The sequence below is a fragment of the Opisthocomus hoazin genome, chromosome 28 (genome assembly GCF_030867145.1).
Source record: "Opisthocomus hoazin isolate bOpiHoa1 chromosome 28, bOpiHoa1.hap1, whole genome shotgun sequence".
Lineage (NCBI taxonomy): Eukaryota > Metazoa > Chordata > Aves > Opisthocomiformes > Opisthocomidae > Opisthocomus > Opisthocomus hoazin.
The window spans coordinates 7,718,123-7,732,553 of record NC_134441.1 but is presented as its reverse complement, the minus strand read 5'-3'; the positions used below and the strand labels follow the sequence as shown (position 1 = coordinate 7,732,553).

At 52.7% G+C, this 14,431-nt stretch overlaps 1 protein-coding gene and 1 long non-coding RNA gene across 4 annotated transcripts; one reads left to right on the top strand and one right to left on the bottom strand.

Moving 5' to 3' along the window:
* The first annotated feature begins 34 nt into the window (after positions 1–34).
* LOC142364623 (uncharacterized) lies at positions 35–14,139 on the top strand. 3 transcript variants are annotated; one of them, XR_012766316.1, is made up of 4 exons: positions 35–449; positions 4,683–4,804; positions 13,302–13,464; positions 13,990–14,139. It is a non-coding gene; the product is annotated as an uncharacterized LOC142364623 (long non-coding RNA). The 3 variants fall into 3 exon arrangements; XR_012766315.1 differs by lacking the exon at positions 13,990–14,139 and having other exon boundaries at positions 13,302–13,982; XR_012766314.1 differs by lacking the exons at positions 13,302–13,464; positions 13,990–14,139 and adding an exon at positions 9,435–10,658.
* Positions 1,715–9,724, bottom strand: SLC18A1 (solute carrier family 18 member A1). The gene is made up of 15 exons (XM_075444518.1): positions 9,607–9,724; positions 9,011–9,371; positions 8,286–8,344; positions 7,936–8,019; positions 7,568–7,660; positions 7,159–7,248; positions 6,172–6,215; positions 5,961–6,021; positions 5,737–5,832; positions 3,855–3,933; positions 3,679–3,730; positions 3,406–3,469; positions 3,195–3,314; positions 2,850–2,983; positions 1,715–2,531 (listed from the first exon to the last, which is right to left on the bottom strand). Exons 1-15 carry the CDS (start codon positions 9,722–9,724, stop codon positions 2,418–2,420), a joined length of 1,569 nt encoding a protein of 522 aa, XP_075300633.1. The 3' UTR covers positions 1,715–2,417.
* Positions 14,140–14,431: the final 292 nt, after the last annotated feature.

The window sequence follows — 14,431 nt, the reverse complement described above, 5'->3', positions numbered from 1 at the left end:
GGTGGGGCCGGAGGGGAGGGGCGGGGCCGCGCCGGGTGTCATGGCGGCGGTGGCGGCCAGGCCCGCGGGAGCTCTGGGAGGGGGGGGGAGATGAACGCTGAAGCGGCTGAAGGCGAGGGCTCCTCGGGGCTCTGCCGAGCACCTTGTCCCGCGGGGCCTGGTCGAGGCCTGTCTGCGGCGTGAGGCCGCGGGGTGGCGGCTGAGGCGGGCCCGGCCTAGGCCCGGGCTGCTGCGGGGTCCCTGCGCTGTGCTCTCGGCAGCGGGGGCTGCCCTCGGAGGGGACAGCCGGTACTATCGGCTCCCCGGGCAGGCTGCTGAATCTCACAGCGCGGAGCAGCGAGGGAAGCGCTTGTCTGCAGGTTCTCTCCCCGAGGGGGGGAATCCTTTCCCTGCGCAGCTCCCAGGACCCGCCGTGCCTCCCTCCGCCTCCCCGGGCTGCAGAGCTGGCGGTACGTCCTTACATCGCTGTTGCTGCACTCAAGAATTAGATGAATTTTTTTTTTCAGCAGGGTGGGTAAAAAAAAAATCAGGTCGTTTGATGCAAAGATCGCAACCTAATTCTTTGCTCAGAGCAGAGGAACTCCGTCAATGTCACTGGCACCGCAGCTGATTTGTTTATTAAGGAATCCGAGCTGCCGGACTTGCGTTGCTGGTGGGAAGAGCCGGGCGCTGCTGGGCGAGGTGCCTGGGGAGGGCTGGCAGGCGAGCAGCCCACCCTGCGGCAGCCCAGGGCTCACCCGCCATCGTGATGCTCCACCGGGCACGCCGGCGGGGTTGGAGTCGGTATTGGGCTGCGCTGTGGGGGTGTGAACAGAGCCCCGAATAGAACAGCTCACGTTTTTGACTTCCATCACTGAAAGCAAACACGTTTTTCCTTTTATTCTTGGCAAAGCAGGGAAACAGGTGGGAGATAAAAATAACCAGTTTTCGAGAACAAGCTTAGCATTAGTCATTTCCAGTCCACCTAAGAAATATAATTTCGTCTTGCTTGTGCAAAGCGAGGGGCAATGGGCCCACCGTGGATGTGGGGTTGCCTGACAATAGCCATTTATGACCTGTGGTAATGAGTCATAAGGTACCAAATCCTGATGAATTGTTATTATCCTCCTGTTTCCCGGCTGGCAAGCGCGTCTGCGTTGTGCTGCTCGGGCTCCAGAGCCATGAATCATCTGTTCTTTCTGGCAAGTGGAATGGCTGTGCGCTACACAACTGCTCATTCAAGGCCAAAATGAGTTTATATCAGCTGCCAACAGTGGAACCAGAGAAGCTGTAAGCTTGAGGTTGCACTGGAAAAAATGAGATCACAGGAATTTTCACTGATACTTGTATAATTAATTTGGTATCTCCATTACTTCACCCTCTCTGTCTCTTACTTAAGTCGACCATGCTTTTAGAGACCATTATACTCAATAATTATGGTTACCGGTGCAGCTGCTCTCTTTCTAAACTTGTGGCCAGGAAATTGCAAAATGGCAATTAAATCAATCCGTTGTGCTTGTCATTGTGACGGGTTAGGATCACCAGCACAGCCTGTCACCCCTTCTCAGCTGAGGGGCAGGGGGTTTGAGAAATGCTCTGTGGGTCGCTGGTGATCACAAGGGATCTGGCCAGTGTTGTTGGCAGAGTCTGTGTCTAAAGCGGAGTCTAAAACTGCTTTCAGCCTCATTTCTACCTGAATTTATTAGAGTTCTTAAAATAAATGAGTTAATGGATGTTGGAAAGGACACGCAAGCAGCCGTAAGTGGCACACAAATATCACAAGACGTAAAGCTGTACCGAGGCAGCAAGGAACATTTCTTCTAAGTGTCCGCAGAGGCGTGTGGTGCACGTTACCGGTGCAGTGCCCGCTTCACTGACGGGCTGGCAGTGACACGGATGGGTAGCGCCCCGCTGCTACAGGAGGGTTTTGTGCTGGGGATTGTGGCAGAATCTGGAGAAAGAAGCCTCTCAAAGCTGATACTGCTGATTTCAATTTTGTTTTCTCCAGTGCTTTTCTTTCCAGAACATTCAGCACTTTAAAGACATTAACAAATGCCATTGGACTCTTCTGGGAGCAGTGTATTACCCCTGCTCCGTGGGTGGGCTGTGCCCAAGACAGTGTTGTTTTGCAGGACAGGATGATGTGATTCTCCTCATCTCTGTAATTTTTTTTTACAGATAAGATGTAGTGAGTTTGGGTAACATGCCTAGAAGTCACACAGCAAATGAGTGGCTTGACTAAACGGATAGAGCCTCCAAATCCTGGGTCTCTGCTCCCTGCGGGGCTTGCGTGGCCGAGAGAAGAGGCCAACGATGCAGCCTCTGTCCGTCCCGTGTCCACAAGTCTTGGGGGAGGCTGGGTTATTCCTGGGTGCTGATACATCCATGTTCTGTAAACGTAACATAGCTTCAAAACGGGGCACGCGTCCTTGCGCTTGCTATTCCGCGTTTTCTGCCTCCACATCGCTGTCGTCTGTGAGAGGGAAGTCACGCAGGGCTTTCTGAGTGGTGTAGCTTTTGGTTTGCATGGGGCATTCCTGGCTTAAGATGGCCTGGGTAAAGGAGAGAGGAAATGATGCGTTAGTCAAATCACTTCACCATTTCTACGAGCTAGTGGGAGCATTACCAATTTTAGAGAAAGCCAAAGCAGCCAGCAGCTCTTGCCCAGGGAATACCAGCTGTGAGTTACAGGACAGACCACAGCTCCAAACTTTTCTGGCTTTGTTGTCAGAGTTTTTTGTCCCTCTTTTGAGGGCAGAGTAGAGTCCAAAAGGGAAGACACAATCCCTGGCAAATTTATGCTAACCTCCCCAAATCTCTGGATTATCAATCCCCTGTATTTTAGGGGGATAAGGTATACTTCAACTCACAATCTTCTCCTCTTTAGCGGGAGGGCTGCGCAGGTACCAACAGAGAGGAGCGTAAGCGATATTGATAACTCCAATGGTGACCATCAGCCAGGGAAAGCCAACAGCTCGTACGATCGCACCGGCCGTGGATGGACCTGCAAGTTTACAAATTAGAAAAGGCTAAGATGGCAGAGAGCAGAAGGTGCCTTTCTGGTGTGGAGGGGGTCTGGGGGTCTGCGGTGACTGGGTTGCAGGCTCAGCGCCGGGTGCTTGCCGTGAACGCTGGTTGGAGGAGAGGGAGCGATGAACCGAGTGAGATAGGTACACACCGAGCACGTCCTCCCAGGGGTAAGAGTTCATCCCTACCGATCGCAAAGCCCATGCAGAAGGCGATGTCGGCTATGGCGTAGACGTTGCCGTAGACGGAGGTGTGGCGAAGGTCCACGAGGTAGCCCATGATCGGCATCATCGAGGAGTCCACCATTCCTGCCCAAAGCAAGAGGGACCTGATCAGCCGTCGCCTTCTCCGAGGGCAGTGGTGAATGATGTGTTGCACAGCCCAAACACCGACACTTACCTATGGCAAAGCCAAGCCCACCGTTTGGGCCTATCAGCCCGTAAAGATCTTTGGCCAGAGGTACCTTTGGGAGGAGAGAGAGAGGATGCGCGAAAGAGGCCAGAAGTGCTGTGTGAGGTGTGAAGGTCTGACACAGATCTGTGAAACCGGTACACACGTGCAGCCACTGAACATCTGACCGCTGGGCACGTAACCCCGCCTCAGTACTGTCACCCACGCTGCCCCTGCTGATTCTGCTACAGAAAGGTCTTGAAATTGTCTTGTGCTACTCACGCAAAGGAGGCTGATTCCCACCACAGCCATGCCGATCAGGGAGCACAGCCACCTGCAACGAGGCCGCAGTTAGGAGGGGGCGTACGTTCTCAGTGTGCACGATACCGTGAGCGTAATTCATGCTGAAAGCACAGAACTGGCCTGGGTTCAGCTGAAATCTCATACGTTCCGCTTACCGGCCCATTTTGTTAGCCAGAATCCCAAAGAGATTGGTGCCGATGAGGTAGGATATACTGGCAGGGAGGAACGCCATCCCTGAGAGAGAGAGAATAAAAAAGCGTGGGTCATCTCCGAGCAGATACAGGGGATTTGCAGAGTTATTCACTTCACTCGCTGCCTCTCTCGTTTGGAGAATATCGTGGGCCAGGCAAGGCAAGCTAACACCCAGCGCCCAGTGTGTGGGTGCCCATCTGTGCAGTGGTGCCTCCCCATGTCCTCCGCTGCCGTTGCTGGGGGTCACGGCCGCGCTGGCTGCCCCGTTGCTCCATGACCCGCAGAAGAGGGGGGTCCCTCTAGGAAGACAGAGGGAGGCATAGAAAGTGCATTTGCTTCTTGATGGGGGGAAACTGAGGCGCGGTGATTCACCCACAAGATCTGGGCGAATGGCCTTGTGCTGAGTGCGGAACTTCCTTGTCCCTTCTGCCTTAATAAACTCGCTCTTCTGTCCTGTTGTAGCTTCTTCCTCTTCCACCTTTCTCCCCTTGCCTTCTGCTTTTCACTTGCTAAATAAATAGGAATAAAATAACTGCTTAAGTAAAAAGCTTAGGGATCATTATGTAGTCAAAATTAAATATTTGCACTGTTTGCTGATTTACCAGTTGTTTATTTTTAATATACTCTCCCGCTGACTATAAATTAAACTGATCAGCTCTGTTTCCCTAAGACAACTTCCTTATTGAAATGCACTAACTTGTGTTTAATTTTCTCTCCTCTCTTTAACAGCTGCAGGACATGGTTAATCCTACAGGTTCAGTTCAAGCTCTTCTGTTTTTTTTTCTTTCCAGAGTTATGCAAGTGGGCAAACTGAAGAATGCAGATAAAGCAGCCCCTTGAGTTCGTAACAGCCTGTGAGATGGGTGGCTTGCAGTTGAACTGTGTCAAAATCCACACTGCTCTCAAATCTCAGGTACATGAAAACCTAGTGAATATGTCTGGGATTTGCTGTGATGTCTGCTGACCTCTGGGTCCTGCTAAGTCACCTCAGAGCTTCCCCTGGCGTTCAGTGGTGGCGGGGGCAGCCCTGAGAGCTTTTCTCAGCCTGTGACATTTGTGGTTAGCAGGCAGCTACGCTGTCCCTTCTCACTGCCAGCGGCCGTGGGATGCTGCTTTACCCTCGTCCGTCCTCGCTCAATCACTTGCGCCTGAGAAGCGTCGTAGACTTTTATCGGGATGGATGCTCCTGCCTGACCAGAGCATAACTCGATTAGGAGCTCTCTCAGCTCTCCTGCTCCCAGGCTGCAATTCAATTTCAGATCTAAATGTAGCCTGGGGCACCCCCCGGGTCATTGCTCAGCCACTTGGCTTTTATGACAAATTAATTTTTATTTTTGTAGCAAACACAGACAATGTTATCTCCATATCACATTTTCTAGGCAGCTGGTAATTAGCACGTACCATCCTGTCCTGCCTGGGACTCTCTAAATGGCCTTGTTTTACTCAGAGCTGCCTCTGCAAAACCCGTCTGGCTGCCACCATTTCAGCCCAGCATGACACCATTATCTGCCCTGCAGAAGATGGGATTCGACAGGCTTCCTGTGCACGAAACAGCCTTTCTTCCACCGTTATTGCTCTTGTGGGGAGTCTGATTCTATACAATTTTGTCAATAATAGAGAAAAGCACATTGTGTAGCTACCTCTCAGGACATTTCCAGCTGAAATTGGAGCAACACGCAGCCTGGGATCACTCGCTCCGTGTGGGTGAGGGCATATGTTTGCTTCTTTTTTAGAGTGATACAGGAGATTATTCAATCCATCTCGCAGTGCCAAAGCAGGACTGGTTCTAGCTAAACTGCATCAAGCAACTGTTGAGCAGTGAAGGCTGCAAAGCACAACGCTTACCTAGCTGCCATTTCGGGGAGCACATGGTTTGCATCATCCAGATGGGCAAGGTGGGCTCGAGCATGGCCACCCCCATGTTGGAGAAGCAGAGGGCTCCTGATGGGGAGAAAAGGGAGAAATGCTCTGGTTTTGCTGCTGTTTCAAGCAGGCATGGGTGAATGCCTTTGATCAGGAGACGGAGGTGCCCAAAGAGGAGCGTGGCACGTGCTGACGCCCACCTTTACCTGCAGCGATGAGGATGTAGGGGTCTCGCAGCAGGGTGGCCACCGGCGTGCCTCTGGTGCTCTGCGGGATGGCAAAGCGGGCTCCGTCAGCTGAGAGCCGCGCTGGCACTCGCACCCATCCTCGGCGCGCTGCCTGCGCAGCTCTCCTGCCCGGGAGCGCCCGCGCTGTCCACACCGCCGGGCTCACGTGTGCACGCGCGTCTGTACTCACCTCGGGGGAGATCTTGGAGGGCTGCAGTATGCAGAGCTGCAGAGCTGGGAAGGAAGCACTGATGTTAGCTTGCTGCTGGAGACGGCAGCACTTCGATCCGCGTTTCCCACTGGCTTTTCCTTCAGCCCGACCCCTCTCAGTGACAGAGCCCCCAGAGATGCAGTAACTGTGTTTGGGGACATCGTTCAAGCGGGCAGAGGGAGAGGTGGGTCCCAGCCCTGCTCCCACGGGAGGGAGCAGCAAAGCTCCCTGAAGCGGACTGTCTTAAAAGTGTTTTGTCAAGCCATGAAGCAGTCAAATATGCAAATGCTCTCTGTCAGGCTGCCAGCTGCCTGCTGGGGAGCCACAACTAGAGCATGACAGAAATGAGATGTGGAAAAGGATGGGATTAAAAAAGAAAGTTTCATATGTATGGGACCTATGTTTCATTTTCCAAAAGCTCTTACATGCTTCATTAAAGATGTTACACGTTACATCTAGGCAGAAATGGTAGCTGTGACTATAATTTAATTAGCTTCATATGTCCCACTAAAAATGCACGTTTCTGCTGCTACACTCTGAAGGCTCTGGTGGCCTGCATCTGTAATGCAGCTATTGGAGAAAGAACAAGGATCACCATTTCTGCTGGCAAAGTCTAATTCCTTCGTGGCACGGTGAAGAGGCTGCAGACAAGTGTGCCTTTCACAAAGAATTCGCGGTTCAAAGAGCTTTGCTGAATGTGCTATTCAATCCATTAAAGCAATCAAGGGGTTTATTAACTAATGAGGGACTAACTCTTACTATGTTCCTATGTCAGTCATCTGGTGGTAGAAAAGATGTGATTTAGCAGTAACAGGATAACCAATGCTGCTGATATTGCCCGTGCTGTATGAATCTGCCTCTTCCTTCACACAAACCTTGTGAGATTCTCCTCAAAACGTCTGCAGTGAAATCTTTTCCTGTGCCTTTTTTTTTTGTTTGGTTGGATTTAACCATTTGGCTTCTCACCTCCGTCCAAGAGGGCGAGGAACGCCAGGACCAGGAAGGGAGATGATTTCCCCACGAATTCGTACATCACGCTCCCAAAGGGGGCCCCGACTGCAAGGGAAAGGCTGCGTCACACAGTGGCAGTGCCACCGTCCCCGCGCCCGCGCTGCAGCGCTCGGCTCCTGCCGTTGTGGCTCTCCCTGGGTCCCCCAGTGGTGTTTGGTGATGGGCTATGTTAGAGAAGGTGTCAGGTCCAGCGGACAGTGGCCGTGGAGAATGAGCAGAGGGAGGGCGGAGGACAGGCCAGCCATGCCCGGGGAATGCTGCTGGGGACAGAGCACAGCCAGGCAGCTGGAAGCTGTAGATGATGGCCAGCAAGGCTCTGGAGATGCCATTGGTGTAAACCCCATTGGGAACAAGGTTTCCTTACTCAGCACACCCAAAGCCAAGCCTCCAAGAGCGATCCCCATCGCGTTGCCCCTCTCGAAGTCGTCCGTGTAGACGCTGGCCAGCATGCCCAAGCCTGGAGCGGAGAGAAAGCAGAGGCTGCGTGAGGCTGGCTGGTCCCGTGGTGACAGGGCTCCTCTCGGAAGGCAGCCTGGGCTGCTGGGGCTGTCTGCTTGCCGGCTGGGCTGGGTGGGTGCACTGTCTGCACCAGCCAGGCGGGCGCAGCGAGGAGGAGGAGGAGTTTAAAGCTGAGGAAGGCACTCAGTGTGTCTGCTAATCATTCCTGAGATGATAGTTGAACCCAGCCACGGGGAGCCAGCGCAGAAACTAAGGTATAGCTCAAGCGTTTACCTGCGACTGATGAGAACGACGACCCGACGCCTTGGAGGGCTCGGGCGGTGAACAGCAGGGCGTAGGTGCCTGAGAAAGCGAACACTGCGGAGGAAGGAGAGAGACAGCGTCAGGCAGAACCGCGAACGGAGCGTTAAAACACTGCAGAGGGTAACAGCGGCCACAGCCTGCACCAGTCTGGGTGCTGGAGGGTGCTGGGTGCCGCTCGCCCTTTCTTGTCATTGATTTCTGAGACCAGTTGTTCTGGTCTCACTCCTTTCTCCTGCACGGGGAAAGCGGTGCAGGCACAGACCAAAGTATTTTCTCCTGTGCTGCTGCGTATGAAGGGCAGACCGAAGGGCAGTACTCACTGACTGTGGAGACGAACATGATAATGAATCCAATGAACATGGGGATGTGGTATCCTATCCTGGAAAGGGAAAAAAGACACACCGTCTCAGGGAGGACTCCTCATTCCAGGCTGAGATCTGGTCTTACTGCCCAGCCTTAAGACACACATCTCTGTGGGCTGGTGAGCATCTCCTGAGCGTGTGGATGTGCCCATGAGTGCTGTTCAAGGAAGCGTCCGGTGTCGAACTGCCCCCAGATAACACTGTAAAGCACGGGGCTCTGTTTTGCCAACTCATCTGCCCACCCGGACCATGTAGAGATGAGCCCAGCGCCCCTAACACGTGTTTGCTAGAGCCAAAGCCAAATTAAAGCTCAGGGGCAGAAAATCTGAACAACAACATTATATGCATAGCGGAGTGGGAATCTCTGTTTGTTTATTTGATGGTTGCTGGTATTACATAGCGTCTGTCTGCACCTGGGGAGCGCATTAGGGAGGCTTATGTTGTAATATAAACTTGCAAGCCATTTGTAGGCTTTTAGGAAAGGTAAAATTCATGCTTGTTTTGATGCTGGTGTTCCTCCCCTTGCCATTTTACCCACCGGTTCCTGTAATTCTGTTACTGCAGGGGCTGCACGTGCGCAGCCCAGCCCTTCACTGCTCAGCTAGTGGTGATTTCATCAGCAGCCAGGAGCTGCCTGTCCCTGGAGGGCTACACCCTGCCACAAAGCCATATCTCTGACCTACCTGTTGGTCAGGAGGCCCACGGATGGGTTGACCACCAGCTGTACGAGAGCCTTGGAGGCAAACAGCAGCCCCACGCGGATGTTTTCCTTGGCGAGGAACTCCTCGCCCTCCGGGCAGCTGCTTGGCAGTGGTGGGCTGCTGGCGGCAGGCTCCGGCGGGCGGCTGCTCGCCGTCCTGTTCGCCAGCTCCGCAGCAGTGGTGGAGCCCAAGACAGTCACTGTGGTGTTGTCAAAATAGGAGAACATGGAGGAGAAAGGAGGAGCCTTCACGGCTGGAGGAGCCGGCTCAGTCTGGGCTGGGGCAACAGAGCTGTTAGCGCCTTCGTATTCTGTTGCGTAAAGGAAGGTGGGGACGATCGGTACTGGAAAAAAAGGCAGGGAAGGGATTAGTTAGTGATTTTACTCCATTTTCTGGCTCAACCCAGAGCTGAACTGAATGATGCTGGCCAGACATTTGTGTCCTGCAAGCTCCCAGCACCCAGCCCTCCCCACGGCTGCTCTTGCACAGGGACCCTGCTGGCATCGACTGGAGACCGACCGAGGAGCCAAAACCCCGAGGCAGCACCCGGAGAGCGCGGTGAGAGCTGTGTGCCATACCCACGACTGTCAGCAGCATGTTGTCCAGCAGCAGCGCGACGAACACGACCACCAGCACCAGCTGCCGTGATGCCCTGCCCGCTGCCAGCCAGGGAGCACGTTTGGCAGCTGGGGCCATGGCCAGGAGCCTGGAGCTCACAGCCTGCGTCCTGCTGGCTCCTGGTCTTCAGGGCTGAAGGTCTCCTACAGCCTTTGAAGAAAACACTCTGGGTTACAACCTCCTGCAGCTCATGGCTTCTCCCTTGAGAAGGCAGCTCCTGAGGTCACATAGCATCTGTGCCCTCCAAGAGCTGGGTGCTGTTCCCTAGGAGCTGGGACCACCAGCTTTGCTGCCAAAGACTGTGGTTGTATCAAGCTTGCATTTAAAGCAGCAGATGGAGTGTGCTCTAACCCATTCCCACACCTGAGACATCTTGTACCTGCTTCAAGGCATCATTTACGTCTTCTTCCAAAGACTCAAAGCGCAGACCAAGCCGGTAGTTTATCTGTGGTAATCTCTACATCTTTTATTCCATGTTTGTTCTTTGGAGATTAAATTCGGTCTCAAAGGAAATTCATTTACCTTACATGTCTGTTCATTTGACCTAATTGAAATGTCATGGCAAGACACAGGACTTAAAAGCCTAACATACGTGATTAAGATCAGAGTTTCAGAGGGACCGAGAGAAGATTGCTTGCTTGGTCACACTGAAAATATCAGTCAGAAATTTGCACTAAACCAACCAAACAGCCATTTACGTTCTTATAGCTCTTAGGCACTTCAGAGACTAAGTGGCAAAATGGATGGAGCTGAGTCTGAGCTATCACTCTTTCCAATAATGCTGTGGCTTCCTGAAAGGCAATGATATTTATGAATTTTTAATAAAAAAAGCGCAAATCATCCAAACCTTCTATCATCAAATATGAATGCCACAGAAGTCACATAGTTTGGAAACAGGGATGTTTTCTCACCGGACCTCTGAGTACTAGTAAATACCAAATAATAAAATTAATGGAAGAGAAGACGTGTATATATATATATATATAAACAGAGGGAGAGAGAAAGAGTAAGGAAGCACAGAGTAAAGACACGTAGGCTAATGCAGCTCTTATGTCTCCAGCCACAAACCCTGTCCTCAATGCAAACCTGTTGCGTGGAGCAGAGGAAAACGAACTCTTACCATGGAGCCCATCTCGGTGCGAGGAGCCGGCGGCTGCTGCGGGAGGTGGTGTGGTCTGCAGCCGCTGCTCCCGGCGGATTTATGATTACCTTTTATCAGAAGAGGATATGAGTGTCCCTCTTCCATGGAGATTTAATTGGAACCTCAAACAAGTTTCATTCAGCCCTGCAGCTCCCTCTGCGTCAGAGCAGGACGGTGGGGTGGGCTGAGGGGGACGGGGAGGAGAGAGGCAGGAGTGTTTATCTGCAGCAGAGGCACCCGCTCTCCAGGCTTTCATCAACGCTTATCTCTCTCTGAGCACCTTAACTCTTGCCTGGGTCTGAGCGCACCGCCCTGCACACCTCCTCTGTGGGGGAAGCCAGCTCTGCCCCGTCGGCGGGTGGCAACGAGTGGCAGCGAACGGATTCATCACTGGGAGGCGAGGCTGGCATCGTTAAATGGCCCTGGGAGATGTGTTTATAAAATACATAATAGTCTAGGTCTTCACAGAACCACAGAATCACAGAATAGTAGGGGTTGGAAGGGACCTCTGTGGGCCATCTAGTCCAACCCTCCTGCCGAAGCAGGGTCACCTACAGCAGGCTGCACAGGACCTTGTCCAGGGAGGTCTTGAATATCTCTAGAGAAGGAGACTCCACAACCTCCCTGGGCAGCCTGTTCCAGTGCTCCGTCACCCTCAGAGGGAAGAAGTTCTTCCTCATGTTCAGACGGAACTTCCTGTGCCTCACTTTGTGTCCATTGCCCCTTGTCCTGTCACTGGGCACCACTGAAAAGAGCTTGGCCCCATCCTCCTGACACCCACCCTGCAGATATTTGTAGGCATTTCTAAGGTCCCCTCGCAGCCTTCTCTTCTTCAGGCTGAACAAGCCCAGCTCCCAGTCTTGGACTGCTGTCCAGTGACTGACGGCTGTCGCCTTGCTGCCTGATGCTGCTTGTCCTGTTGCGGCTGCCCTTGTTCCACCCGTGACTCTGTGTTACCCATCCCAGCGTAAAACCAGGCAGATTTCACTGGCGAGACCAGGGCTCGTTGCTGAACTCCAAAACTCGGGGAGCGCAATTTAATGAGAGAGGGACATCGCATCAGTCGCTCTTGGCTGCTCCCTCTGTACGTGTTTGTGCGTCACTGTGGGCCGTACGTGTGTGTTTACTGGGCTGAGCCCGTGGACGTTGGCAGTTGCCGGTGCGTGGGCTGGGCGTGTGCGTGTCGCACCAGGCGCGTGATGAGGGCCAGGCATCAGCCAGCGAGCGGGGAAGGACTCGCTCTGTGTGGGGGAGAGGCTTCTGCAGGATTCACAGCCGAAAAGGCAGCAGCTGGGGGGTTTTGCTGGAGGGTCTGCGGGGAGGCTTTGCAGGGGGATCTGCACTGGTTTACAGCCTGCAAAGGGAGGGCAAGGAGCTGCGCGTCCAGCAGCCCCCGCAGCAGGCGCTACCAGCGTCGTGCTTCTCCCGCAGGACGCGGGACAAGGAGCTCCCTCCTAAGCATCCCTTCGCAGGCAGGTTTTTTGCTTTATGTGCTGAATGTTTTTAGCGGTAGAAGGAAAATAAACTGAAAGAGAGCTCTTCCTCAAAAGGAAAAGAGAAAAGTTTAGGGTCGCTGACTCTCAGGCTGTGGGCTGGTCCATAGGATGCTGACAAGCTGCCTTTGCCTAGTCCACAACGTAGATCAGCTTTTCAGGATTTCCAAAATTGCGAGTGTGATGCTAAGTGTTCATAGCGGATGGAAATGTTTTTAAGGCCAGAATGCACGGATCCAGGCCACGCTTTCTGAGAGGTGTGGGGGAATCTCGCCTCTCCCCTGGGTGTCAGCAGGTTGTGATCCCTCCCCATCTGAGTTCTGCCCTTGCGTCTTCCCCGCGGGGGGATGCCGGCAGTGGGGTGCCGTTAGGTTGTCTGCTTTGTCTCCAGGGACAAGGAGATACTTCTTGGACTAACCAGGCCGATTTCTCATAAGTAAAGCTGGGGGGAAAATTATATCCCTGCATGGGTGAGGTACTGCAAATGCCATTGGAAATGTGATCTCTTTCCTTCCATCATTTCTGTTTTCTTAAACTTTTGACACTTTGCTCCATGATTTCTTTTTTAAACCAAAACTGATACCATCATTTATTCAGGGTACAGAGATTTACCGCAGAGGAAGAAAATAAATCCTGAACATATTCACCTTTTCTCTCTTGGCACGTAAATCTGCCATTGAGGCAATTTATCTGGCTTCTGCATGGCCAAAAACTATTGCCAATAACGTGAGATGAGTGCATCCTACCAAGGAATTCCCTGGGTGTGCATTAGAGCAGAAGCTGAAGCCTTTAAATATGTTTCATGAGCTGAGAATTGAATGGCTAGGGCTGGAAATGGCTTTCTAAATATCTGCAAGGTAGAGAGAGGATGAGCAGTGCAGCACTACCATCTGCTGAGGAAGCTCAGAATTGCTCAGCTGTACCTTGGGCTCTGGACAGAAAATAGTTCAGATTCTCCTTCAGGTGAGGGGAGGCATGTGGAGACAGTTATTGTTATTAGTGTTATCTTTTTCTTTCGTAGGCCCCCAGGCCAGGACCCCATCTCATTTGGCAGCCCTAGGCAGCCGAAGGAGACTGCAGTGCCAGGTCACTTGTTTTGCAGAGACGACGGGAAAGCTTACTCAGATGTGCTTTGGAAGCATTTCCATGGGTCTGTCAGATTTTTCCAGGCAGTTCTTTTCGAGGTTGGTGGGTTTTTTTAACCATTATAAATGTTTGCCATGAATTTTTTCTTTCAATAACACTACGGAAAAAAAATGACTACAATTTTCTTCCTGGCCAGACTGAGGTAGTAAAGTATAGTGAACATTTCTGATGTAATGAAAAGTAGAAGACAATTTATGGGCTGTCTCGAGGCCCAGCGTAGGATGTGGGTCTGAAAAAGCGCTGATAGCAGACCTCACGCTGGCTCTGCAGGCTGATTGCAATTCCGGAGAATTCAGTCGACAGCGGGCTTTGCTCGGCGAGATTGCTGTCTGCTGCTGACTCACCTCGAAGGTGCGGTGAAATACATCCGCTGCGCGGCGGCGGCTCCTGCGTTGCAGCACAAAGCAGCGTTTTACAAAGCAGCGTGAGACGAATGGCTGCTAGACGTAACACCGCCAGCCCGGGGTCGGCTGAACACGACAGCGTGAGCAGAGATGGGCACAGGCACCCCTAAAACCGTCCTTTTCTTTAAAATCCCTCTCTGCTGATATTTCCATTACCAGGAGGTTCCTGTTACCCGGCGCAGGATCCGCTGCCCTGCTGCTGGCCGCTGCCTGTTGCCTTCTGCTCTCCGGTGGGCCGGTTTGCGTCGTCCTCTCAAAAGCTGTTTTGTTGTTAGCCCACGAGGCAAATTTTCTCAGCCTGCCAGACTGGTAAGAACCGAATAAAAATATTTAAAACACAAAAAAGGTCTGTTTTGAGCAGCTGGGCGTTTTGCATCCCTGGGGCAGCTTTTAGGCCGGGCTTTGCAGGCAGGTGGAAACGGTCTGCAGAGCGGTGCCGCTGGAGCAGCCCTGGAGGCTGCCGTTGAGCGAGTCCTGCTGGTTCGTGTTTTGTGAAGTCCTTTCGACTGCTGACAAACAGGAGGGCTCGGTAATGTGCTCAAGGTCACGTTGCGTTAGAAGGAGAGCTGAAACCTGGCCAATGCCAGCCAGTTTTGTGTTT